The sequence below is a fragment of the Lissotriton vulgaris genome, chromosome 3_1 (genome assembly GCF_964263255.1).
Source record: "Lissotriton vulgaris chromosome 3_1, aLisVul1.2, whole genome shotgun sequence".
In the NCBI taxonomy this organism is placed as follows: domain Eukaryota; kingdom Metazoa; phylum Chordata; class Amphibia; order Caudata; family Salamandridae; genus Lissotriton; species Lissotriton vulgaris.
The window spans coordinates 339,381,664-339,408,846 of record NC_141689.1 but is presented as its reverse complement, the minus strand read 5'-3'; the positions used below and the strand labels follow the sequence as shown (position 1 = coordinate 339,408,846).

The 27,183-nt window shown below is 50.1% G+C and overlaps 1 protein-coding gene across 1 annotated transcript in view; it reads left to right on the top strand.

The window, feature by feature from the left end:
- CPLANE1 (ciliogenesis and planar polarity effector complex subunit 1) overlaps window positions 1-27,183 on the top strand; it is a 2,360,818-nt gene that overhangs the window by 279,329 nt on the left and 2,054,306 nt on the right. Inside the window, exon 8 of the mRNA XM_086960545.1 lies at window positions 14,751-14,854. Within this exon, the coding sequence (XP_086816671.1) occupies window positions 14,751-14,854 (104 nt within the window). The remainder of the gene's footprint in view (window positions 1-14,750; window positions 14,855-27,183) is intronic.

Sequence of the window (27,183 nt, the reverse complement as noted above, 5' to 3'; positions counted from 1 at the left end):
TATTTCCAAGGCTGGTATTGCTAGGTGGATCGTTAAATGTATCCAGATCTGCTATCTGAAAGCCAAGCGTACTCTCACCATTCCACCGAGGGCCAACTCCACCAGAAAGTTGGGGGCCTCTATGGCATTCCTTGGAAACATTCCTTTGGAAGACATATGTAGAGCAGCCACATGGTCTACCACACACACATTTACAAAGCATTATTGTGTTGATGTGCACTCCAAACAGCAGGCAGCTGTAGGGCAGGCTGTTCTCAAAACACTTTTCCAAACTGCTGCAGCTGGCACGGGCGGCCGCCGTTAATTGAGGAACTGCTATATATTCTATGTACAGATATGAATTCAGCAGCCCACATGCCTCGAACCGAATATGCTACTTACCAGTATGCATCTGTTCTTGGCATGTAGGGCTGGCTGCTGACATTCATATCGCCCGCCCTCCTCCCCGGCGCCCGTAGCAGCTGCAGAACTCACACATACTTCTAGCATGGTCATCATTCACTTAGTTTCACTCCATCTTGGCCACAATGGCTAAAAACAATCTGAGGATGGAGTCGATGCCCATGTGCACTGTAGTCCAGGGGAGGAGCCACCTATCTTGTGATACTTTGAAGACTCTTCCTGGACAACAATGTGCAATCATCCGGACCCAACACTAGGCGGCGATCTATGCACAGATATGAATGTCAGCAGCCCTACATGCCAAGAACAGATGCATACTGGTAAGTAGCATATTCGTTTCTGTTTATGGTTTAAATCATTTTATTAGATATGCTGTGAACAATAACATTACACCCACCTACAACCACTGGCCGGCGGGTAACCTGGCAGTCAATTTAAAATTGTATTAATACGAACACAAACAAAAACAAAAGAGATGAGAATGAAATCAGAGGAAAGAGGAGAGACCGCAATCCACCCACAGCTCAAGATATGACATTATAGGGATCTAGGGATGAGTTTCATTCGAAGGGTGGAGTGGGGTCACAGGGAGAGTTGTGGAGAATCGCAGAACCCTGAGGTATCAGGGGCAAGTAAGCTCGATGAATCCGGAGGATAGGTATGCCCTAGTGGACCCCCAGGTCTTATCAAACGTAGGCAACGTGTGGTTGATCCCCGCAGTGATCCTTTCCATCCCGACCACCGCCCACAATCTGTGCAGCCAATCTAGTTTTGTTGGGATAGCATCTGTGCCCCACTTCACCAGGGGGACCTGCTTAGCTGTACCCAGCGCTAGGGTGATCGCTCTACACCTACAGGAGCGGAGAGGATATGTGAGGGGATTCGGAAGTCCCAACAGGTTGTAACTGGGAAATCTGGGAAGTTCCGTCTGGAATATGTGGTCAACTCAGGGCTAAATGGAGTCCAGAATGTCTGTATCTTAGGGCAATGGCAGAGAATGTGGGACAGTGTGCCCACCTGACCGCATACATGCCAACATAGATTGCTGCTGCGGGGCCTCCACTTGGCAACACGTGCAGGGGTATAATACCAATAGTGCACAATTTTTAGAAGCATCTCCTTCCCTGAGGTGCTGGAAGATGATGCCCGGGCCCTCTGGATAACGTCCGTCCACTCTTTCGGGGACAATTCCCGACCCAGCTCTGATTCCCAACTACGCTGTGCTGGGAACTTGGGTGGATTCTTGGCCTTGTTGAGAAAGTTATAAATGTCTGACAAGAGGCGTTTGTTTGAGGTGCGAGTAATGTACCAGATCTCGAATTTTGTAAGGAGCCGACCTGCATGTATACAGATCTGGTGCTGCGTGAGCCATTGCCGTAGCGCTAGGTTCTGCCAGTACCCCTCCTTGGGGATCCTATAATGGGTCACCAACTGGGGTTAGTCAATAATTCCCCGTATATCACAAAGGTCACCAATACGTTTACAGTTTGCTTCTTGCCAATTCAGGTAGGCATTCCCTAGGGGTCCCAATTAAAGGGGTCATGGGTGACATAGCTGTAGACAGCTGACATTGCTCCTGGACCTTGTCCCATACCTTCATGATGGCGCGCAGGACCGGAGAGAGGTACACGCCCTGTGGGCAATGTCGCCTGGGGAGCCAGGGTACCTTCCAGGTGTGAATCCCAGCCACGCCCCTGTCCATGAAGCACCAGTGCTTTTCGGACTCTAGTTGGTACCATTTCACCATCCAGCGCAGTTGTGCCACCTCGTAATAGCGGCCAAGATGGGGGACCCCAAGGCCTCCGTCCTCCGGTAACAAATACATATCTTGCCCAACCAGGAGAGAACATTTTTCTTCCAGTTGTTCATTGCCTGGCAAACCGTGGCCAGCATCTCAGAGTAGTTCACCTGGGCCATCTTTGCGGTAGTCGAAAAAACCCGGAGCCCCAGGTACATGATATCGCTGACAGCCCATGAGAATGGGAAGAGCTACAACAATTGGAATCGGTTCGCCGCTGGGATCGTGAGACTCCGCTCCTGAGTTTTCTTCAGATTCATTTTTAATCCCAATGCCGCACTAAAGGCGGCAACCACCGCCAACAAGGGGGGAAAGAGAGAGCAATGGACGAGACAAGTAAAGGAGCACATCATCCGCGTACAATGAAATCTTGTGCTCCCTATCGCCCATCCGGATCCCAGTGACCGTGTAGAGTTGGCAGACCGGTTCAGCAAATGGCTCCATATACAGCACGAAAAGAAGAGGGGAGAGTGGACAATCCAGCCTCGTGTCGCGCCCAATCTAGAAGGACCTGGAGACCACCCCGTAGACCCGAATTTATCAGGGGCCTGCGGCCCCTGGTGAACACAGCCCACCCATTTCCTAAATCGCTCCCCAAGTCCGAATCGGCAGAGGACCTGTTGCAAATATGGCCAGTGAACCCTGTCAAATGCCTTTTCGGCATCCACCGACCGGAGTATCGATGCGATCTGGGTGCGCTGCTTCTTATCCAAGAGATGGCACAGCCATCGAGTCCCGTCTCCACAATTGCGATCTGGGATAAAACACGACTGATCCGGGTCCACCAGTCCTTGCATGTGCGGGGCAAGAGGGGATGCCAAAATACTGGTAAAAATCTTTAAGTTCACGTTAAGCACGGAAATGGGGAGGTAAGAGGCGCACTCTCGGGGTCTTTCCCAGGCTTGGGAATGACCACTACCTCTGTCATGGACATTAATGGGGCGAGTTTCCCAGTGATGCTAAAAGTGTTGAACAGACGCGCCAGGAGGGGAGCGAGGTCCGACCCAAAAACTTGATAAAAATCCACCGGGAAGTCATCCTCGCCTGGAGCCCTACCAGCCGCCAGCCTCTGAATAGCCCGCAAAACTTCCTCAGGGCAAATATCCCTACTAGCAGGTGGCGTTGTTCGTATTCATGTGGCTTAGTCAATGTCTTCGTGCCAGAAGTGACACATGAGACGCCTAAATAGGTACTACCCCAGCACACTAACCCAAGTTTCTTCTTTTATGCACCTTGATCGAACTCTCCTCAGTCACTTTTTGAATTACTTTTTTGGCCTTTTTGCCAACTGCAATGGCCAGTGTGCCTTTTTCAATCTTATTTCCCATATCTTTTGGGTATGTCGCTCAAAGAATCTACTGGTTTTAAACTTTGTGGAGCAGACATATGTTTGTGACAGGCCTCCAATTTGTGTGCCTTTGGTGCCTGGAGATGGACCACGACTTTGACTGCCTGGATTTTACAACCATGAGACGAAGGCCATCCATGAGTGATCCATGAAACTTCGGGCTGCTTGACTTGCATCTCCACAAGTCCTGTTCCCGAGGGAGGTCGAAGTCGTGATCTAGGACTTTTTCAGGTAAGTCTCACAGAAAGTAATCCAAGCGTTTGACTCATTTGAATGAGACGCGGGAATTACGGCACAAGTCCAGGCCCAGGTCGTCCCTGTATCGCTTGAGCCTGGGTCCGCTCCCCACTTCCTCAAGTTTCTCGGAGAACCAATGCCCAACTTTGAGAAATTAATAAGGCCATGAGCCTAGTTTTTGAGCGATTGGGCTCCTCTGGAGTTCACTCTCAGTGCTGGCCGGACACTCAGGATCCATTGGTGGGTCCAGATCAGTCCTGGTCGCAACTTTGTGATCTCCTCAGGGGACCTTTTCAATGGCGCCATTCCAGGTGCCGCTGACAACCATTGACTGAGGCAAACCTATTGTGGAGCCCTATTTATCTGAAGGGCCCTCTGAAGAGCATTAATGGAAGGGATCTGAGGTAGTCTGGCTATCTCGCCTGACACTGGTCTCCTCTCTCCTCACATGGTGGCTACAGAGGGAGGGGCCTCTTTTGCAATGGTGTTCCGGAGGGCAGCTGAGGTCCTAGACCTGACGCTGCCCAAAGTAGAGTCAAGATCAACATCTTGACAGTGGTGCTTCAACCTGGGGTGCCCCCTCCCTCTCCCCCCGCCCCCTTCTCCCCCTTGGGACTCCTACTCCCCCTTAGTGAAGCCCTCACTGGTGACCTGCTCTGTGTCTAAGCCAAGCACTGCACAGACACTCCAGTGCACAGGACCACTGTCCATTGCTCCGGTCCCTGGGACCCAGCCTTTCTCTCCCAGATCCCAAACACTGAGGGCCTCTTAGTCTAGGCTGCAACCTCCAAAATTAATTCTGCTGCCCTCCCTACCACACCATGGATAGGGGTTCCACAAAATGTAGACACCTTTTGGAAGAGGATTTTATCTTCCGCCAGTCCTGCACTGTGGTCAGTGAACACCACATGCTTATTGGCTGATATTCCTATACTGTATGGTATTCTGTTTAGCAAGTGCTGCCCATGGTCTTTAATAAGGCCCGATCAATACTCTCTCAAGCTATTGCTGATGGTAGAGGTGCAGCAAAGTTCACTATCAGATGTGGATTGGATACGACCGACTCACTGGACAGAGCCATTGCTTCCAGAATGGTGCTTCTCCATCAGGCCTGTCTGAGAACAACTGACTTTTCGGGAGATGTTCAGACATCCCTTATGGACATACCCTTCGATGGCACTCATGTTTGTGGCAGCAAGGCGGATTTGGTGCTTGAGCTTTTTAGTAGCGCCACTGTTGGGTCGTTAGAGCTCACCATGGCCCGTGACAGCCACATTCCACTTTCCACTTCTTGCTATGGTATGGGTTATCAGCTGAGTCCTTTCCCCCCCCCCCCCCCCAGCCACCATGGCCAACAGGTTCCTCAGTCATTTAGAGGCTCCCACAAACCTTTTGGTAATCAAGGCCAGAAGGCTACTCAATCTGCTCTTCCCGGCAGCCGCTGTCTCAAAGCCCCTTTAATTTTGCCCTCAGACCACCATGGGCGACTGTTTGGTGGCAGGATTTGGCATTGTCGGCCCCATGGAGAGATATACCAGCAAGTTTATGTCCTAACCTTTTAACAGACCCTGCCAATGTTGCCACCATCCTCTGATCAGTTGACAGAGGACCACCTTTTGCTCTTGCGACAGAAAGTGCTGGCTCTTGTGGCCAAAGTAGCCATTGTGAGGGTTCCGGCGTAGTAAGTAGGTCGTGTTTGCTATTCCTGCCACTTTCTGGTGCTGAAAAAGGACAGAGGCTTCCTCCCTATACTAGACCTATACCCTCCAAACTACTTCCTGGAAAAGGAAAATGTAAAGATGGTCACTCTGGGTCAGGTTCTGTCTGCCCTCGACACTGGAGACTGGCAGGGTTAGACTTGCAGGACACCTACTTCCATATCCCTGTCCTGGCTGCCCTCATATATTACCCGCGTTTCACGTTGGACCATGAGCATTATCAGTTTGCTGTGATCCTTTTGGCCTTACCACCGCCCCAAGGTTGTTCACCAAGGTGATTGGCGGTGGCTGCAGCACCTCTGCGGAGGTCAGGTGTTCCAGTCTTCCCCCTACCTCGACGACTGGCTGTTGACGGCGGGCTCGCCTCAAGCAGTTGCCTCCCACCTCCAGACTATGGCGAACCTCCTGCATTCGCTGGGATTTACTTTGTACATGCTGAAGTCACATCTGACTCCCCCCTCAGATGCTCCCTTTCATCGGAGATGTGCGGTTTCGGGTCTATCCTCCAGAACAGCGAGTCTGGTATATTCAGGCTATGATTCGGATATTTTAGACTCTATCTTGGATTTTAGTGAGTCTTACCCTGCGACTGCTTGGTCTCAAGGCCTCCTGCTGATGAAAAATGCCTGCTGACATATGCAGGCTGTGCAGTGGGACCTGAAGTCCAAGTGGGCGTAGTATCAGGGGAATCTCTCTGACATGGGATCAGATATCTGAGGGAACTTCAAAAAATCTGCAGTGGTGGCTGACAAATCGTGATTGGATCGGTTGCAGTACTCTCTTCCTTCCCCACCCAGATATCACAGTACTGACAGATGCATCACTTCTGGGATGGGGTTGCCATCTGGGAGAGGTGGAGAGCAGAGGACTCTCGTCTCTAGTGGAATCTAAGCTCCACATAAAACTGTTGGAACTCAGAGCCATTCGCTTTGCATTAAAAGCCTTTCTTCCTTCCATCAAAGGAAGGCTGGTTCAGGTGTTCACGGACAACACAACTGCCATGTGGTATTGCAAAAAGTATGGTATGGTAGGATTGCGGAACCTGTGTCAAGGGGCCCCGTGACTCTGGACATAGCTGAGACATCAATGCATTTTCCCAATGCATCTGGCAGGCTCTCTGAATGCCAGAGTGGAAAAACTCGGCCATTGAGGACTCGCTGATCACAAATAGTGTCTTCATTCGAATATGGTGCAAGATCTCTTCAGAGATTGGGGAGAAACTTGGTTAGATATATTTGCTACCGCCGACAACATGCATTGTCAGTACCTCTGCACACTGGAATTTCCAAGGTGCTGCTCGGACACATTTTATCTTGATTGGAGCTCAGGACCCCTATATGCCTTTCTGCCCTGAGTTCTCAAAAGGATCAGGACTGACTAAGCCAAAGTCATCCGGGTTGCTCTAGAGAGTTTGGCATCTCGAATGCCAGGACATGAGCATCTGTCATCCAATCAGGCTGCCCGTTTGAGCGGATCTTTTGTCGCAGCAACAGGGCGGGGTCCTGCACCTGAACCTCATTTGCTTGCGTGAAGATTGTGCAGCGACAGCTAAGAGTTTTTGCCCTCCCTCCAAAAGTGTGTGATGTCAGTCTGACATGCAGGCATCCCTCAAGGCAGATGGGACTAATTTGTGGGTTGCTGTGCTGTTAAGTCCATTTATCCTCTGCTCCCTTATCTGAAGTTCTGTTGGCTTTATCACTTGCCCGGCAAGTCTTTGCTTTTGGCATAGTTAAAAGTTACCTTTTGTCCATCTCCACTTTCTTGTGGTTTAAGGAACACACCTTTCCTTATGCCCCAATGGGACCTTAATTTAGTTCTTACCTTTTTAAAATACTTGTCCTTTGAGCCCATGCACAGCTGTCCTCTGAGACTGCTTTTCATCAAAACAGTCTTCCTTGTGACCATAACCAGGGAGAGATTGTTTTGGTATCTATTGAAAGGTAAGGAATCTGTGGCTTGAAGTTTCTATCAGATCAACAAGTTACTTTCCTTCACTAATGCCTTATCTGGTAGAGACTATCTAGCCGCAGATTCCATACCAAACCCTCCCATCCTCCATGTTCTGCTTGCCCCAGTATTGGAACTATCATAGATTCCAATGCTTTGTATCATTCCCCCGTCGTTGGAATGGGAGCCTCGGTAAACAAAAAAATACCATAGCAGTAGATACAAAAGAGAAAGAAAGACCTAGGCCTCATATCATTTTGTAGCATATCCACCTCTTTTTGTAAAAGAGACCACAAAATTGCAACAACCAATCAGAGTAGCCTCACCCCATAGAACCCTCCTGAGAGAGCCTCAGAGCCTCGGATTTTCTACTGCACGTTGTGCTAAGGGAGTCTCCTCTGAGCTCTGCTCAGTTTTCTTTCTACATCTTGAATTTCAACTTTTTTCTTCAGAATGTCGGATAAAGTAAATAAGGCTTTGTTCAAGGCTTGTGCTACCTGCTCAAAGAAGAGGCTTTATGTGGAAGACAAGCATAAAGATTGTATTTACTGCTTGTACCCAGACCTCAAAGCCACTGATTGCAAGATCTGCAGGACCTTCTCCACTAAAACATTGAGGGACAGAGAGGGAAGACCCTGCGGAAAACGAAGTCTAGGAAGGAGGTTGTTTCCAGCGACAGCGAGGATTCCTCTTCAGCTTCCTCTTCAAGAAGATCTAAAAAGAGGGGTAGGTCTTCCCCTTCAACATCAGCTGAACCACCTTCTAAGGCCTCTCACTCAAAAAACCTCTGATACGTCTAGTAGGTCTAGTTCCCGAAAATCTCCTCACCGAGGTGCAAAGGAGAAAGAGGAATCGGCGTCAGAGGTGGTTTCTACTCAGAAGGGATCTCAAGGGCCTTCTGTTCTCTCTCCACCACCTGGGAAAACAAAAGAATTGAAATCGGAGAAGAAGACCCGCTCGTCGACGGTGGCATCTTTAGGTATGTCGATGACGACGGCTAAAATCCATCAAACGCTCATTTCTGCCTCGTCGACGGGACCGTCGACGACAGCTTCGTCGACGACAGCCTCGGCGACGACTTCGTCGACGGCCACAGTTTCATTGTCTTCGATGAGATTGATATCCTCAACGTCGACGATGATGACGCCGACCGTTGTCGACGACTACGAAGACGACGTCGATGACGACGATGGCGGTGACGTCAGCTCCTTTGATATTGACGACGAGCTCGTCGACGATGCCGTTGATGATTTCTCCTCCGTCGACGATGACTCTGTCTCCGACGACGGTGCTCTCGTCGACGACGACTCCATCTCCAGCGAAGTCGATGACAATCCCGTACAAAAAGTAAAAATTTCGATAAAAAGACACCAGATTACACCAGACATGACATCGCCGCGAAGGGTAACTCCTTTTACTCCGGTCTTAGTTCTAGAGGAGGACTATTCAGAAGATGATGATAATAGTCCATATGGGGATGCTTACAGCCCATCTCAGCTTCAGGTAAAATACCAGGACTCAGACTCAGATGACTATTACGAACAACAGCGACAGCCTCCTCCTAGAGAGCGAATGCAGGAGCAATCTCAGTTGGGTATGGTCTCTATGCCCTCCTCTTTGATAAATGACCTACACATTATGTTAATGGATTATAGGAGATTTCCTTCCCAATCTTCTGAAGCCATACAGCCACCTCCTCCTCAACCACCGCCACATTCTTCATCAGCTGCTGCGGTTCAACCAATGGAACAAGAACCTGGGGAAGTGAGACAGGCTATCACCACAGGTCAGGTGTATGGTGATAATGACGACGATCCCTCTGATGATGGAGGGGATGTAACAGAGGTCCCAAATCCAAATAGAGAGTTGGATGATTACATTATTCCAGATCCACCCTCTCCTTCACCGGATCCGGTAGAATCCCCTCCAACAGACATTGGAGGTTTCCATAACTTCATGGAAAGAGCTTCTAAAACATTTGTCCTTCCGTTACCAATGGTTTAATCGGACTACTTCCTCTATGATTTCAAAGAACCATTCAGGAAATCCATCCACTCTATTCCCATCATAGAGCATGTTTGGTTTGAGGGTGTGAAAGTCATGTAGTCTCCAGCTACTGTTATTCCGGTTCTACCGCGGCTGGAGAAGAAGTACAAGGCCCCTGATGGTAGTCCCGCTTGCCTGGTTGGCCAACCGAGGCCGGACTCTGTGATCTCCCAGGCGGCACAGAGGAAATCGAAGAATCCATAGGCGCCTCTGGCTTCTCCACCGGATAAGGAGGGTAGACGCCTTGACAATGTGGGTAAAAGATTCTCTTCAATGTCAAGTCTCCTGGTTCGTGCCTCCAATGCACTTGCAATTTTAGGACGATATGATGGCCAAATGTGGTGCGATATGTCTCCGTTTGTGGACCAGCTACCAGAGAGCGCTAAGGCGAATGCAAAGAAGATTTTAGTGGAAGGGGAGCGATAATTGACTGCACCATGGACATCGCCACAACTGCTTTTCGTGCCTTGGCAGGTTCGGCTGTCCTAAGAAGGCGCAAGGTTGGCTTCGGGCTACCTGGTTTCGCCCTGAGGTGCAGAATAAAATTCGGGATTTGCCCTTTGATGGGGATATGCTTTTTGGAAAGCATATAGATGACGCCTTATCAAAAAGGACACTGAGACGGCCAAGTCCTTAGGCACTCTGCAATATCGTAAGGTACCTTTCCGAGGGACAAAAGGCAAAAGGCAAACATTTTTCCAGCTACAGAGGAGGATAGCAACAGCGCTACTCCTCATATTCTCAATCGTCACTAACCTACAAGCCACAATACTCTCAGAGACAGGGCCAATCAGCATCTTTCTCTCGTCAGCCAGCAAGAGGTCGACAGGATCGCCAGGGGAGAGATTCATCCAAACAGCAATAGCGGCCTCTTGGCTCTGTCTACTGTTCCTCCCCATCTGGTAACATCAGTGGGGGGCAGGATTTCTCATTCTCTACGCAGCTGGATGATCATAACATCAGATCAGTGGGTCCTAAATATCATTCGGTTTGGCCACACGTTGGAATTTCAGCAACTGTCACCTTCCAGAGCTCCTCGCGCCACCGAGTCAAAACATCTACGACTTCTACGTCTCGAAGCCCATCAACTATTCATCAAGGGGGCAATAGAACCTGTACCTCAGTCTCAAAGAGGACAGGGATTCTATTCCAGGATTTTCCTAGTTTGCAAGACAGAGGAAAAGTGGCGTCCAATATTAGAGCTAAGGGAGCTCAACACCTATCTCATAAAGCTGTCATTCAGAATGATATCTCTTCAGGATATTTTACTTCATCTCAATCCAGGGGACTACATGGCAACTCTGGATCTGGAGGACGCAAATTTCCATGGACCGGTCCATCCAGCTCACAGACGATTCTTACGTTTCACAGTAGCCAAGAGCCACTTTCAATTCAAAGTCCTTCCTTTAGGGCTCAGATCCGCCCCACGGATATTCACAAAGGTTTTAGCCCCAGTGGCGGCGTTTCTCAGAAAGCAGTCTCTAGAGGTTTTTCCCTACTTAGACGATTGGTTAGTGAAGGCTCCATCCTTTCAAAGAGCTTCCACAGCAGTCGACAGTTGCATTCGACTTTTCAATCAGCTAGGTCTACGACTCAACAGCGACAAATCTGTTCTTCAACCAGCCAGGTCACCAGGTTCCTAGGTTCCACTCTCAATACAAGTTTCTGCAAGGCTTTTCCTTCGGAAGAAAGACAGAAAAGATGTATTCTTTTGGCTCGTCTCCTAAAAAAGAAACGGTCTCTATCGGTCCATCTGTACAAGTCACTCCTAGGATCGATTTCATCTTGCATACCCTTAATTCCGCACTGCAGACTTCGGATGCGTCCGCTGCAGGAGCAGCTAGACAAACAATGGTGCCAGGCAGAAGGCACATTCGACGACAAGATATCAGTGACACCATTAATGAGGAAAGCGGCCAACTGGTGGACTGTGAATATACAATATCTCAAAAGGTCTCACCTTCAGGATTGGTCCGTCTCCCATGGTTATAACCAGGGACGCCTCTCTGGAAGGCTGGGGGGCAGTATTGCAGGATCTTCAAGTGACCGTTCATTAGACGCCCGAGCAGCGCACTTCCCACATCAATTTTCTGGAACTTAAGGCCATTCAATTAGCTTTGCAATCTTTCCTTCCAAGAATTCGGAATTCCACGGTGCTGGTCCGTACAGACAACACAACGACCATGCGCTATATAAACAAGCAAGGCGGAGCAAGATCTCGACTTCTTTCAAGGGAAGCCCAAAGAATATGGAACTGGGCAATTCTCCACCGGGTTTCTCTTTCAGCAGAACACCTCCCAGGTACGCTCAACACGACAATGGACGCGTTGAGTCGTCTAAAATCAATCTGTCACGAGTGGGAGTTGGATCAGAACACTCTCGACGAGGTCTTCGACTGTTGGGGCACTCTGACCATAGACCTGATTGCGAGTCCAGAAAACAGAAAATGCCAATCCTACGCAAGCAGGGATCACCATCGCAATTCTCTGGGGAATGCTCTTCCGATAGCCTGGTCAGGCGCATTTGTTTACGCCTTTCCTCCAATACCCTTGATTCCGAGGCTAATCAGGAAACTCAAAGCGGAACCGTGCAGAATGATTTTGATCGCACCAGCGTGGCCCGCCAGTCTGGTTCAATGAGCTTCTCCTACTCTCTCAAGATCAGCCAATTCACCTACGGCCCATCCAGTCTCTGTTGACAATGTCTCAGGGCCAAGTACTGCATCCAGACCCGAGCTCTCTCCAATTGACGGCGTGGCTCCTGAGTACCGAGAATTCCAGGATTTTAATATCACTCAGGAGTGTAAGGACATACTGTTTCAAGCCCGGGCTCCAAGTACAAATACGACTTATCGTGCTAAATGGAAACGTTTCTGCCTATGGTACCAACAAGAGAATCTCCATCTGTACACTTCTGCTCCTCACCAGGTTTTACCTTACATTCTTTCTTTGGCTAAGTCAGGCCTAGCGCATTCCTCCATTAAGGTGCACCTGGCAGCTATCTCCAGATTCAGATGAACAGCTTCCGGTCCTTCTCTTTGGTCTGCAAGGATTATCAAACAATTCCAAAAGGGTCTCTTCAGAGTTTTTCCTCCAGTCCGGCCTCCACCTCCAGATTAGCAACTCAATTTGGTTTTGGCTCATCTCATGAGCCCCTCAATTGAGCCTATTCACAGAGCGGATCTTAAGTTCCTTTCATGGAAGGTGGCTCTTCTCTTAGCCCTAACGTCGGCTAGACGGAAAGGTGAGCTTCAAGCGCTTACTATTATGGAACCATTTTTACAGTTCAAGAAGGACACTCTAATCCTGAGAACAAATTCAAAATTCATTCCGAATGTCCCTTCGGATTTCCATTTGAACAAACCGGTGGTTCAGAAATCTTTTTTCCCTCGACCATCGTCTCCAGCAGAAAGGTCTCTACATTCCTTAGATGTCCAAAGATGTTTAAAATTTTATCTAGAACTAACAAAAAGTTTCAGTAAGTCTTCACAGCTCTTCGTTGCTTACAGTGCACTGCGGAAAGGGTTTCCGCTTTCAAAACAGAGCATTTCATGGTGGATTTCCAGTGCAATTCACTTTTGTCACCAGGAAGTGGGCAAGCCGATAGACAGACATATTCGAGCTCATTCAACGAGATCAGTCTCATCCACGGCAGCTCTCTTCGCTGGGGTCCCTATCAGAGACATTTGTAGAGCGGCTACGCGGAGTAGTACCCACACGTTCACAAAGCATTACTGCTTGGACTCTTCCACAAGGAACGAAGGGACAGTTGGACAAGCAATCCTGAGAAATATTTTCCAATGAGAGGTGAGCTTTCCCTACTATCCCTCCTTCCTGTGATTGCACATTTTGTATCAGATAATGTTTCCTATTTGTTATAAGAAGATATAGTTGCTTCCTGTGAAAAGAAGTTTACTAAGTTGTGTTGATACTCTTATAACAAAATGTGCTCTCATTGCTTACTGCTAACTACTCTGATACAAAGCATGGGGCAAGAATACAAGTTACTTACCTGTAACTTTGGTTCTCCAGTATTGGTAACTTTCATAGATTCCCATGCGCCCACCCTCCTCCCCTGGGAAAGCTCAGTCTCTTGCAAATGTGGTTCGGTTACACAACGGCTACGAAAATCTGAGGCTCTGAGGCTTCTATGGGGTGAGGCTATTCTGATTGGTTGTTGCAATTTTTTGGTCTCTTTTACAAAAAGAGGTGGATATGCTACAAAATGATATGAGGCCTAGGTCTTTCTTTCTCTTTTGTACCTACTGCTATGGTATTTTTTGTTTACCGAGGCTCCCATTCCGACGACGGGGGAATGATACAAAGCATGGGAATCTACAAAAGTTACCAATACTGGGGAACCAAAGTTTCAGGTAAGTAACTTGTTTTCGTACTGTACATCTCATCTAAAAGACATCCGTCAGGACCTTTCTTGGGCACACTGAACCCCCAACCTCAATATGGCTCTGTGCTTTTGACATCAGGAAAATTAGATCAGCGCACTAGGGAGGCTCCTATATAGGCACCATGCATGTCACTTCCGGTGTGGATTATGCAGACGAAGCAGTGCGGAGCTGAATAGCGCCACCTGCCAGCACACAAGCGAACTGCTCAAAAATATTTCTGGATCCAGTCTGATGCCTGGAAAATAATCTAAGGTAAAAAATCTGCGACTAGATAATCCCTACCAGATAAGGTTTTATCGAAGGTAAGTAACTTGTTCAATACTGATAAACACCTGTACAGCCACAAACTTACATGCCATTCCAAAAAAGGAAAGTGAGTGAGAATGAGTCTGAAGGGGCCAACACAAAGTAACTTTGTTATACAAGGTAGCAGCATGAAAGACTGGTCTAAGATTATTCTGATCACTGAGAGTGTTTATTTTGTTGTCTACCGATGTGCTGCTTTCATCAATAAAGCATCTGATTTCAGACAGGATTTCTGGCCTACAGCTGACCCCACAGTGGCAAGGGAAAAATCCCTAAGGAAATATCTTTCACAAAATAGTCTTGTGAAAATTGTACAAAAACAATTGCATGCCATCAGTAGGTGTTGCCAGTAAATAGAGGGACATCCTGTGGTAAAATGGATAATGTGTATGGCATAATCTGGCATTCAATAAAGTGATTTGCAAATTGGGAATGCACGTAATAATAATTTTTAAGAGTAGTGTATGATGCTGAAATAAATGTTTTTTAGAATTCTGATCATCCAGTTACTAACCTGATTTAAATGTATTTTCCATTTCTCAGGCAACTCAGGTTTTGTTTGTAAACACCTTAAATTTTGTTACCATTTTTGGTAGCCTGAAGGGATGCAGCAGCAAGAACCATATGATTCCAACTAAATTGATCAGGTCAGTAAGATCACAGAGGAAACTTGCAACCATTGTCTGTTGAGTCTTTAAAACAGTTGAACATACTATTTTCCTTTCTATTTTTTCCACTTTATGTTTATTGAACAGTTAGATAAAAGCAGAGTTATACAATTAATAGCAAGTGTGAGGTCAATGCACTAAACAGTAGGTTGCAGACTCACTTTTTAATTCAGGGCATATTTTTCAAAAATGATTCCTCAATTAAGAAGCAATTCTATAGAGCGGACGGCAACCTCTTGGGGAAGGGTGACTCATCAGCAAAGAGAGCTCATTGCTCAATGTCAGACATAGGAGAAAACGCACAGATTGGAGCTACTAATTGCCTTCAGAATACCCTTCACCACTGCCCAGGCCCTGAGACTAGTCCTCCGACCTCCCTCATGTTTGTGCCATCTGCCTCTTTGCTGTTTCTGTATCTCGCCCTTTTGCCTTTCACTTGTTGCCATTCTTTTGTTTTTTTACTCTTTCTCCCCCTTTCATGTTTTTTTGCTTCTTTGATCCTTTTGTGCCTTTAAACTCTTTCACCTTCTTGTTGCCATTTTACTCTTTTTCACCCCTGCGCCTTTTTGCTCTTCACACCCTTGGTGCCAATTTGCTCTTTTTCACCCTCTTGCCATTTAACTCTGATTCACCCTCTTATTGCCACTTTTCACCCTTTTGTGCCTTTACGCTCTTCCTACCCTTATGTTGCCATTTTTGCTCTCTTCACTCTTTGTGCCTTCCCACCTCCCACTCCCCTGCGCCTTACTTGTTCCTTTCTGTGTTGCCGCTCCTTCCTGCACATGTGGTTAGCCCCGCCCACCACCCTTTGCACTTCTCCCCCATTCCCATGGCCTTGTTAATAGGGCCTCGGGACGGACCTGCCACTGGGCTCCAAAGGCGCACCAAAGACAAGCCTGTCTGTGTACGTCCGCCCACCCCTTCTTCCGGACCACCCACCCACCCCTCCCTTCTCCATTGTTTTGAACCACCCACACACCCCTTCCCCGTTGATTCGGACCACCCACACCCTCCCCTTCTCTGTTGCTTTGTGCCCTCCCCACCCACCCTTTCTCCGTTGCATCTTCCTCTCCACGCCACACTTTTTCAAGGCATACAATTCCACTTCACTTCACTCCACCCCACACAATTACACTCCACATTGCAATTCTCCTCTAATCAATTCTGCTCTATGCAATTCCACTCCACACCGTGTAATTCAGCTCCACGCAATTTCGCTCCACACTGCGCAATTCCGCTCCCCTCAGTCCACTCGACACCACGCAATTCCGCTCCCTTCAATTCTACTCCACACAATTCCACTCCAGGCCACGTAATTCCAAGTCACACAGTTCCACTTAACCCAACACAATTCCACTCCACACAATGTAATTCCACTCCACTTCCTGCTAGACAATGCCACTCCATACCAAAGATTGCCAGGCTACAGGTGTGACCATTTGGCTCTGCCAATGCTTGTTTTTCTTGTAACGGATCCTAAAATAAATCTTGTATACATATTTTTTTCCTACCACCCTAATTCTATTCTGTCCTATTTGAGTTCAGTCTAAAACTGTAATCTCCACTCCAATCCACACATTTTCCTGCCACTCCATTCAACACCGTTAAACTTCATACAGTTCCATTCCATGCAACACAATTTTGCTCCATGCCACACAATTCTACTCCACGATACACAATTCCTCTCTACTAATTTCCACTCCACGACACACAAGACCACTTCACTCCAGGCGACACAGTTCCACTTCATACAATGCCGCTCCAGGCCACACAATGCCGCTTCACGCTACACAATGCCACTCCACGCTACACAATGCCACTCCATTCTAACCATGCTACTCCATGCCATGCCACTCCAACAAAGCCAATAGAACTCCCATAGGCGAGACCAGTTGGCTTTGCCAGTGCTTGCTTTTCTTGTAATAGGTCTTAAAATAAGTCTTCTGTTTTATTCTCTAGCTCTCCTATTCTATTCTGTCCCCTTTGAGCTCAATCTAAAACTGTCATTTGTGGATAAATGTAATGCCTCCACACACTCAACCCATTCTCTAAGGGTGTCCTCTACAAACGGCTTATCCAGCCTCAGCGGGTTGGATCACCTCTAAGTGTGAAATCTTGGGCCGACTCCCAGAAGGGAAATGATAGATTGAACACTATAGAGACGTGGGCAACTGGTATGTTGTCACGCTCCCTCTTTCTTACCAATTCATCCCTGTTCTCCTATAATGTTGTTACCCTGAGCAACATGTTATCACTCACAGGCCTTTGTCTCTAGCGGCAATCATACAAATCAGGGAGTAGGACAGCAAAGTAACCTTTTTCAATTTAAATCCAAGGCTTAGTGTGTGGGAGTCTCCACCATTCTAATAATGGGCTTTTCCTTCATATGTGCCTTAACGTCTAGAAATCCCACTCCACCATCTACTTCCAGTATATAGACATATCTAATCTTGCAAAACACTGACTTCATATTTCTTTGGATTTTCTTAATAGTTGAATTGGGAATTTTGGTAGTAACATTTGTATTTGATGTATAATAATTGTTGGAAAAAGTAAATCTTTATAGCTGAGATTCTTCCTAACTAAAATATTTCTAATCTGCCTCATTTGTAGAAGGCTTTCAGCATATTACAACAGTAGGGATCAGAGAGTCTAGACCGGATTTAGATCTGTAGATATTTTATCAGATTAGACATGTACTCGAGCCCTGCACCTCACAGTGGTTGTACATCATTCGTTTAAAGGACCAGCCATACGCTTCCCTTTAGACTTTTCCATAGTTGATCTTTAACCCTTAGACTTTTGAAAACAGCCTGAGTCCCATTATCAAGGTTTGGACACAAGTCTTGGGCTGCCTTATAAGCAAAAGGTTATTGTCTGCAAATAAAACCAATGTCTGATGTCATTTTGGGTATGAAGACCCTTGATATCTGTATTATATTGTATATATTTAATTAAGGGTTCTATTGAGAAGGCAGACACGAAGATTGACAAGGACATCCCTGTCTGGACCCATGTCAAAGTTATTCTCTCTGAAAACGTATCATTTTTGCAAGGTTTGTCCTAGGACCCACATAGGGTGTTAAGATGAATTTGTAAGTATTTATTCCCAATCCTGACCTATCCAACATATTTTATAAGAGTTCATTCCACCTCACTGTGTGCCTTCTTGGCATGAGAGTAACAAAGATCGGATTGCCATTATCTATCCCATCCCAAATGTATGTCGACTGCTCTTGGAGTAAATTTACCCTTTCAGAGAGTACATCCTGGTGCAGGAGCTTGTTTTGCTATTGTTGTTGCCGCCTCTTCCAGTCTGGATTCTACCTTCTGCAAGGAATGACCTAGGTCTCTGAATGACTTTTTGACACCTTGACATAGCGCTTGCATTTGTGTCCTGAACCATTGAATGAGCTCTAGGATATCACCCCCTTTGTCGAGTGGGCCTGCAAATCTGCAGTGCCTCGGGATAGAACTGCTGGTATTTAGTAGTTTGTTTCATCAAGAGAAAACAAAAAAGTGTTTTTCGAGTTGCTAGAATTAATCTCAGCCTCTGGTAATTACCCAGGGCCACAATCCAGTCTATCATTTTTTAATATATTTTTTTTCTACTCACCAAGCCACATCAGATAGAAACCAGCCGAATGCAAATCATTCTTGATCTTTCTCCTACAGAATCAGTCTGCAAGACCAGGTGCCAACTGAATGGAACTCAAGCAACTTTAGTCCACTTTCAACCTATCTGGGCATCTTGAGTAGGGTGCAGCTTGTATCCTGTGGTACAGTGAGCATGGGATCGTGTCTGAGCATACCTTTCACACTTACGGTACTGTGATAAGGGAAACAAAAAAGTGATGGGTGGATTACCTGAATTTTGGGCAGCTAATGGTAATTACTACGGGCTACTACGTCCGCGGCTCCGCGTCCGTCGTCGGCGTCGTTAGCGCCGGAATGACGTCGTCAGAGTACTTAGACGCCACCCATGCGCACTGACGTCAGTTCTTCTTTTTTCCGCGCCAGCTAGCGCAGATCCGGAGAAGCTCTACCCCTAGTCATTTTTTGACTGAACTTTTTGATCTTTTTGATCATTTCTTTCCTCGAGTCTTCGACTCTATCAGTGCCGGTAGGGATGCCTGGGTTCAAACCCTGTTCGAAGTGCGACCGACTGATGCCGGTTACGGACCCCCATCGCCGGTGCCTGAAGTGTTTAGGCCTCGACCACGACGACCGAACCTGCTCCTACTGCCGGGCCCTGACGTCTAAAGCGAGGCGGGAGTGGTCCCGCAAGCGACTCCAGCTCCGGCAGTCGGCCCGCGCCATTCCAGGTCCCGGTCCTGGTCCCACGGGAGGTCGAGGGACCGGTCGCGGGGTCGGAGTCATCGCAGCTCCGGGAGTGGACATCGGTCGTCAGGATCCAAGTCCTCAGGTAAGAGGCATGAGATGTCGGAGAGACGTCATCGTTCCTCCGACACACCCCGACGCTCGCACGATGCGGCCGGGGGTTCGGGCGACACCGCCCTCCCGGCTCCGAGGGAGTCGCAAGCGTCGCCGCCTGCCCCACACCTTCGAGTCCCTGGGCACGGCGCGACGCCGCAGGAGATCGAGCAGTACCTCATGGCCACGAGGTCCCTCCCTCCTCAGTCGGGTTCCGTGGTGCATCTGGGCCCAACGGTCCCGGCTGGAGGCCCTAGCGGGTCGGGTGCTTCGGCCCCGACGCCGTCGGGTGCTTCAGCCCCGACGCCGCCGGCGACTTCGGTCCCGGCGCCGCAGGACCTCACCGGATCCGCTTCCGGATCCGGGTCGTCGCCGGTCGACCTCACGACTTCACCGGCGTCGGCCCCACGGGTGTCGCCCCCGGCGCCCACTGTGGACGCCGTCCTCAATGTTTCCCTCGGTCCGACTCTGGCGCCGGAACGGCGTCGCTGGGCGACGCTTCCAACGGCCTTTGGGGATTTTTATTTCCATGAGGAGGCCCCGTCTGTTCATCCTGTTTTACAGGAGACGGGTGAAGAGGGAGATTGGGAGGGGTCTGAGGACCCTCTGGCACTGGAGTGCCAGTCTCCACAGGACTGGACATATGAGCTTGGGGAGGCCAGTGGTATTGACACTTCGCCAGAAACTCGATTTGTCTCCCCTCCAACCGTGGCTTCGGAGGAGGGGTCTACTTACAGTGTAGTGTTGACGAGGGCGGCCGAGGCCTTAAAACTTGAGCTCCCCGTCGCGGCCGTGAGGACTAACCTCCTCACAGAGGTCCTCAAACCGCAGTCAAGCTCCAGCGAGCCTCTGCTGCCGTTCAATGAGGCCTTGTGTGACGTTCTTGTGGGCATTTGGTCCAAGCCCGCCACAGGTCCGCCTGTGGATAGGAACGTGGCCTGACGCTACCGCCCGGCCCCGGGTGACCCTTGCTTTTTCTCCACCCATCCCACCCCAGAGAGCCTGGTTATCCAGGCCTCCACTTCCCATACCGCATTCCCGTCGGCTCCGCCCGATCGGGAATCCAAGAGATATGAACAGTTCGGGAAGAAAGTGTTCTCGTCCCTAAGCTTAGGGCTGCGGTCTGTCAATACCGCCTGTCTCTTGGGCCGCTACACCCACACCCTGTGGGACGCGGTCGCGGACGTGCTGCCACAATGTCCGCAGGATGTCCGGGCTAAACTCACCCAAACCCTGGTGGAGGGCCGAGATGCAGCGCGATATTCCATCTGGTGTGGGCTGCATACCACGGACTCACTGGGCAGGGCGATGGCAACAACAGTGGCGGTTCGACGCCACGCCTGGTTGAGGTCCGCCAACTTTTCGGCCGATGTCCAGCCCACACTTCTGGACATGCCGTTCGATGGCCGTCGCCTCTTTGGCGACAAGGCAGACCATGCGCTTGAGCGTTTTAAGGACTCCAGGGCTACGGCCAAGTCCTTGGGCCTCTCGGCCACACGCCAGCAATCGGGTGCCTTTCGCTCCTTTCGTGGCCAAGGAAGGGGCGCCCCCACACGTGCTGCCAGCCACGCACCGCAGAATGTTCAACAGCGCGGTGGCGGCCATGGAAACCACAGTGGCGGCGGTCGGGGACAACGGCGAGGCCAGTCCACACCTCCCTCCGCAGCACCTGCCTCAAAACCTTCCTAGTCCGAGTTTTCAGGCCCATGTGACGCCAGTGGGAGGCAGGGTTCGCCATCACCTCTCCCACTGGCGCACTGTCATGTCGGACAGGTGGGTGCTGCAGATCGTCCGAAGGGGCTACTCCCTCCCCTTCGAGGCAACCCCTCCAGCCATGCCACCGCAATTCCACCGCGTGTCGGGGGATCACTTGCAACTTCTGCAAGAGGAAGTCACGGCCCTCTTGGCCAAGGGGGCCATCGAGCGCGTTCCGAGGCCAGAAGTAGGGTGTGGTTGTTACTCCCACTACTTTCTGGTACCCAAGAAGGGCAAAGGGGGCCTACGCCCTATCTTGGACCTACGGAACGTCAACGGCTTCCTCCGGAAGGAGAAGTTCAAGATGCTGTCTTTGGCTCAGGTCTTAGCTGCCCTGGACCCTGGAGACTGGCTGGTAGCGTTGGACTTGCAGGACGGTTATTTTCACATCCCCGTCCTGCCGGCCCACCGGTGTTACCTGCGGTTCACGGTAGGCCACAAGCACTTTCAGTTTACTGTGCTCCCCTTCGGCCTTACCAGCGCCCCACGGGTGTTCACGAAGGTGATGGCGGTGGTCGCAGCTCAATTGCGCAGGTTAGGGGTGTCAGTCTTCCCCTACCTCGACGACTGGTTGTTGAAGGCGGGCTCGCCCCAGACAGTCGTCAGCCACCTCCAGACCACAGCCGACCTTCTGCACTTGCTGGGGTTCTCCATCAATGTGCGGAGGTCGCACCTGTGTCCCTCTCAGAAGCTCCTCTTCATCGGAGCGGTTCTAGACTCGGCGCGGTTTCGGGTTTATCCACCCGAACAGCGGGTTCGGGATATTCAGGCTCTGATTCCGATCTTTCAGCCTTTATCTCGAGTCTCGTCAGGTTGACGCTGCGGCTTCTGGGGCTGATTGCCTCCTGCATCCTTCTGGTGCATCACGCCCGGTGGCGGATGCGGGCTCTGCAGTGGGACCTGAAGATTCAGTAGGCCCAGCTTCAGGGCAACTTGTCTGATCATGTCTTGATCTCGGAGGGCACTGCAAGACAGCTGCAGTGGTGGCTCTCGGACCGCGATTGGGTCAGTGGCAGATCCCTCTCCCTACCCCACCCGGAGCACGTGGTTGTGACGGACGCGTCTCTCCAGGGCTGGGGAGGCCACATGGGAGAGGCGGAGATCAGAGGCCTCTGGTCTCCGGCGGAGTCCCGGCTCCATATCAACCTTTTGGAGCTGCGGGCGATCCGACTAGCACTGAAGGCATTCCTCCCCTCTGTCCGGGGGAATGTAGTGCAGGTGTTCACGGACAACACCACCGCCATGTGGTACTGCAACAAACAGGGCGGGATGGGGTCGTGGACCCTATGCCAGGAGGCTCTGCGCCTCTGGCAGTGGCTGGAACATCAGGGCGTGACCCTGGTGGTTCAACACCTGGCAGGTTCACTGAATGTCAGGGCGGACGAACTCAGCCGTCGGTGCATGATGGATCACGAATGGCGTCTGAACTCGAACGTGGCGCAAGGCCTCTTTCAGCAATGGGGAGAGCCTTGGTTAGATCTATTCGCAACAGAAGAGAACGCGCAATGTCATCAGTTCTGCGCGTTGGAATTTCCAAGGCGGCACTCGCTCTGAGACGCTTTTCGTCGCGAGTGGAGTTGCAGTCTATTGTACGCCTTTCCGCCTATACCACTTCTACCCAGAGTGCTGAAGAAGATCAGGCGTGACCGGGCCCAGGTTATTCTTGTGGCTCCGGACTGGGCACGAAGATACTGGTATCCCGAGCTACTCAGCATGTCAGTCGATCCCCCGATTCGTCTGCCTCTTCGGGAGGACCTTCTGTCCAGCAGCAGGGGACGGTTCTGCACCCGAACCTGTCCAGTCTCCACCTACAAGCTTGGAGATTGAGCAGCAGCAGTTGAGGCCATTTGACTTGCCTCCCGAAGTCTGTGATATCATTCTGGCAGCCAGGCATCCCTCCACAAAGTCGGTATACGCCTGCAGGTGGAACAGATTTGTGGCATGGTGCACAGCAAAGGCTGTGGACCCACTCTCTGCACCCCTTTCTGAGGTTCTCCTCTTTCTTCTTTCTCTTGCCCCGCAGGGCTCTGCTCTGGGCACTCTGAAGGGGTACCTTTCTGCCCTTTTCGCCTTCTTACGGCTACCTGATCAGCCTTCCTTGTTCAAGTCCCCCATTGTAAATAGGTTTTTGAAGGGCATCACACACATGTTCCCTCCTGTTCCCTTTGTGATGCCCCAGTGGGACTTGAATCTTGTACTTACTTACCAAATGTGTGCTCCCTTTGAGCCGCTCCATAACTATCCTCTCCGTCTTCTTACTTTGAAGACTGCTTTCCTGGTGGCCATCACCTCTGCCAGGAGAGTGAGTGAGCTCCAGGCTCTTTATTCTACACCTCCTTTCCTCTCTGTCCATCCGGACAAGGTTGTGTTGCGGACGAGACCCTCTTTCCTGCCCAAGGTTGTCACGGCCTTCCACATCGGGCAGTCCATTACCATGCCCACCTTCTTTCCGCCTCCGCATCCCTCGAAAGAGGAAGAGAGGCTCCACCATCTAGACCCAAAATGTGCGCTCTCTTACTATCTGGATCGCACACGCCAGTTCCGGGTGGATGACCAACTCTTTGTTGGTTACGTGGGCGCTAAGAAGGGAAAGGCGGTGCACAAGAGGACCATCTCGCGGTGGATCATCTTGTGGATCCAGGCATGTTACTCCATGGCCAAAAAGGAGCCCCATGCGGGATTGCGGGCTCATTCTACTCGGGCCACGGCGACCACAACTGCCCTGGGCCGAGGAGTGCCCTTGCAGGACATTTGCCAGGCAGCTACGTGGGCCTCTCTGCACACGTTTGCAAGACACTACTGCCTGGACAGCCAAGTCCGGAGGGATGGCTTCTTTGGCCGTTCCGTCCTCCAGGACTTTCTGATGTGATTATTGATTCGCAGACCCATCACCAGGGATGGTATTGCTGGGGTATCTATTCTAAGGTAAGGAATCTATCACTAACGTGTCTCTTTCAGATGCACAATTTACTACTTGTGTAACGATATATCTGTAAGAGACATTAGTTATTGATAGATTCCTTACCGACCCACCCATCCTCCCCGTTCTGCGAACCGATATCTAGGGTTAAGGTCATCCCCTTTCATGGCCCTAGTTTCATGGCACCAGTGTTGGTTCTATCATGGCTCTGCGTATCTGGCGCGGAAAAGCTGTGTATCAGAACTGACGTCAACGCGCGTGGGCGGCGTCTAAGTACTCCGACGACGTCATTCCGGCGCTAACGACGACGGATGCGGAGCCGCGGACGACGCCTACCGACGCGCAGGGGTATTGCTACGCAAAAGTTTCCGGATCCAGTCTGACGCCTGGGGATATTCTAAGGTAAGGAATCTATCACTAACTAATGTCTCTTACAGATATATTGTTATACAAGTAGTAACTTGTGCGACAGGAACCAGCCATACACAAATCGGCCTTACTCCTGCTCCAATAGGCACTGCCCAGCCTGATCTGCCAGACCCGGTCCTCACTGAACAGAAACCCAAGCAACACTAGACCGGTTTCAGACTATTTTGTCACCTGTCTCTTTTGTACGGTTTCTGTGGGGTGGAGATGGCTTTAATGGGAGGGTTGCTCTGCAGTTTGATCTTATTTGACGCCATCTTTCTAACAGATGTCTCTGTAGGAAGGTGGATATCTGACTATGGTTGCCCCCAACTTTTTGCCTGGTGTTTTGCTGGTTTTCCAACTTAGTTGACCTGGGGCCCCGCTATTCAGGACCCCAGGCCCATTGCTCTCTCTGTAAAATGGATTCCATGTACCTTAGGTACATATCTAATTGGATACTGAGTCACCTTATCAGTCCCTGTACAGCATACCTTAGGTATCCAGGGCATAGGTGTACCCAGGGCCTACCAGGGGCTGCAGCATGTATTATGCCACCCCTGGCTGGCCATCCAAATCTGACACAACTGGCTGCACGACAGCTGGGGCAAGGTGGTGTAATCACCCTTTGCTTTAGATATAGTTTTCCTATATCTAACCCTAAAATGGACACATGTATTCCTATCAGTCACTCCTATGGCAGGCCTTATCAATCCTGAAGGCAGAGTGCGTGGAATTATGTGAGATGGTGCTCTGGCATGAGCTGAGCCCGTTTGCAGCTTGCGGAACCAAGTCCTAATAGCTGTTCCATGATAACGCGTACCATATACTCTTAAGTGCATTATAATCCTCGCGGTTATTTGCCAACTTTGGTATCGCTTTATCAAAACATGTCGAGTAAGGTGTCATACAAATTGGAATACTAACCCCTCGCCAATTCTGGCAACGGGGTTAGCATTCCACCCTTCTAGAGGGACACGACATGTATGTAACTGTGAACCCCGGTTAAAGTTAACTCGAGCCTCAGCATCACAAAATGGATGCTGCCACCACAGACACGAGTCTGACCTCCTGCTGCTGGGAGTCCTTCCAGCGAGGAGAGCTTGGACAAAGGGTTTCCTGTCAGGTGCGGTGCTAGCACCATCCCAGACAGGGTTTTGTGTATCCTAGGTAGGCAGGGCTGAGAGGAAGGTGACTGCAAGTGGCACCCCGGTGCTCACTGTGCATATGCCGGCTCAAACCAGTTCCAGGGGCACCCCAGCCCCTGAGCTGGGGAGAGACTGGACAAAGGAGAGGGGTGTAACCACCCCCCTCCTGGTGCCACCCATGGGCAGGACCTAGTCGCGTGCCAGCCCCTTTTCTTAGAATAAAGGTAGGAGCGGGCCCCCTTCCCAAATTAGATAATTCTGAATCTTGACTACTTTCCACGAAAGAACTCTTGAACATTTCTGAAGACTCTCCCTTGTGGCTAAGGAGTAGCCACCCTGCACCAGTGAACACCATCTAAGCGCTGCGGTTTGCTGTAAGTCCATCCTCCGGATCAAGACTGCCCAGCTCGACGAGACCTGGATTCCCTGGCACCTCTGACCTCTACCTGCATCATCAGCCCAGCTGAGATTCGTGGGTGTGACGAGACCTAAAGGGACCGGCCATCTTCAAGACTGCACGACGCTTATCCAGCACGACCGCCTAGGGACCCTCGAGTGAGTGCTTTGGGGTTTGAGAAGCCCTAACCCTGAGCAGCTCCAGCACCGAAGTTCAGCCCCCCAGCATCCACGAGATCTGCATGGGGCCCTTCTGCTCTTTGCTGCTCACCGCGTTGTCCGGCCACTTGCCTGCTGGCTTGTAGCCCTCCTGACGACGAACCACGACGACAACATCGCTGGTCTGGTTGCTCCAGACTGGCCCTTGCTCCCTTCCAAGAGAGGAGCACCCTGGACCCTCCTGGTCCACTCCAGACGCCATCTTGAGTCCACCGCGTGGGCTTGCCTTTGCCAAGGTTTAGTACCCCAATCCTGGGTCCAGCATCGCCGACAGAAGACACCTTCGTGGGACAGCTCGCACCTCCATCCTGGTCGCCGACAACGCCTCCTGGTCCGAGAGCCCAGCGTAGCCCACTCACCTGGTCGAGGTGACTTCATCCGGTGCCATCCTGGTGCCCACCTAATCACTGGCTAGTGATTAAGAACTGAGTCTTCACCATCATCGATCCAGGCTTGGATCCCTCCGAATCTCTTCACTGGTCGCCTGCCAGCAACTTCTTCTTTCAGGCTCCATAGACTGTAACGAGGATTCCCGACGTCTTTTGAACCCTATGCAGCCGCAGCCCCTGGGCTAGGTAACCTGAGCATTTCGGTGCTCCAACATAGGTTCACTATCTAAGTGTCTAGATTCTTTTTCGTTTTCAGCCTAACTAGTCGGATTCGTCCGATAACTGTAACTTTACGAAAACTAGGAGAGAAAATACCTCATTAACACCAATATAAACTGTATGACAAAATTCGTAACATACGTTCTTGTCTGCAAATGTGGTAAAAAATACATTGGCAGCACCATACGGATGTTAAGAGAAAGAATTAACGAACATATCAGGGCGGTTAAACAGGGGGATATGCGATACCCTGTGGCTGCCCATATGTCAGTCTGCCCCGCGCAAAAAACACATCGAATGTTTGAATTCTTTGGAATAGAACATACACCCAGACACCCCAGAGGCGGAAATAGGGAGCTAACACTAAGACAGAGAGAGGCTCTCTGGATCATGAAAATGCGCAGTGTGGAACATGGTTTAAAT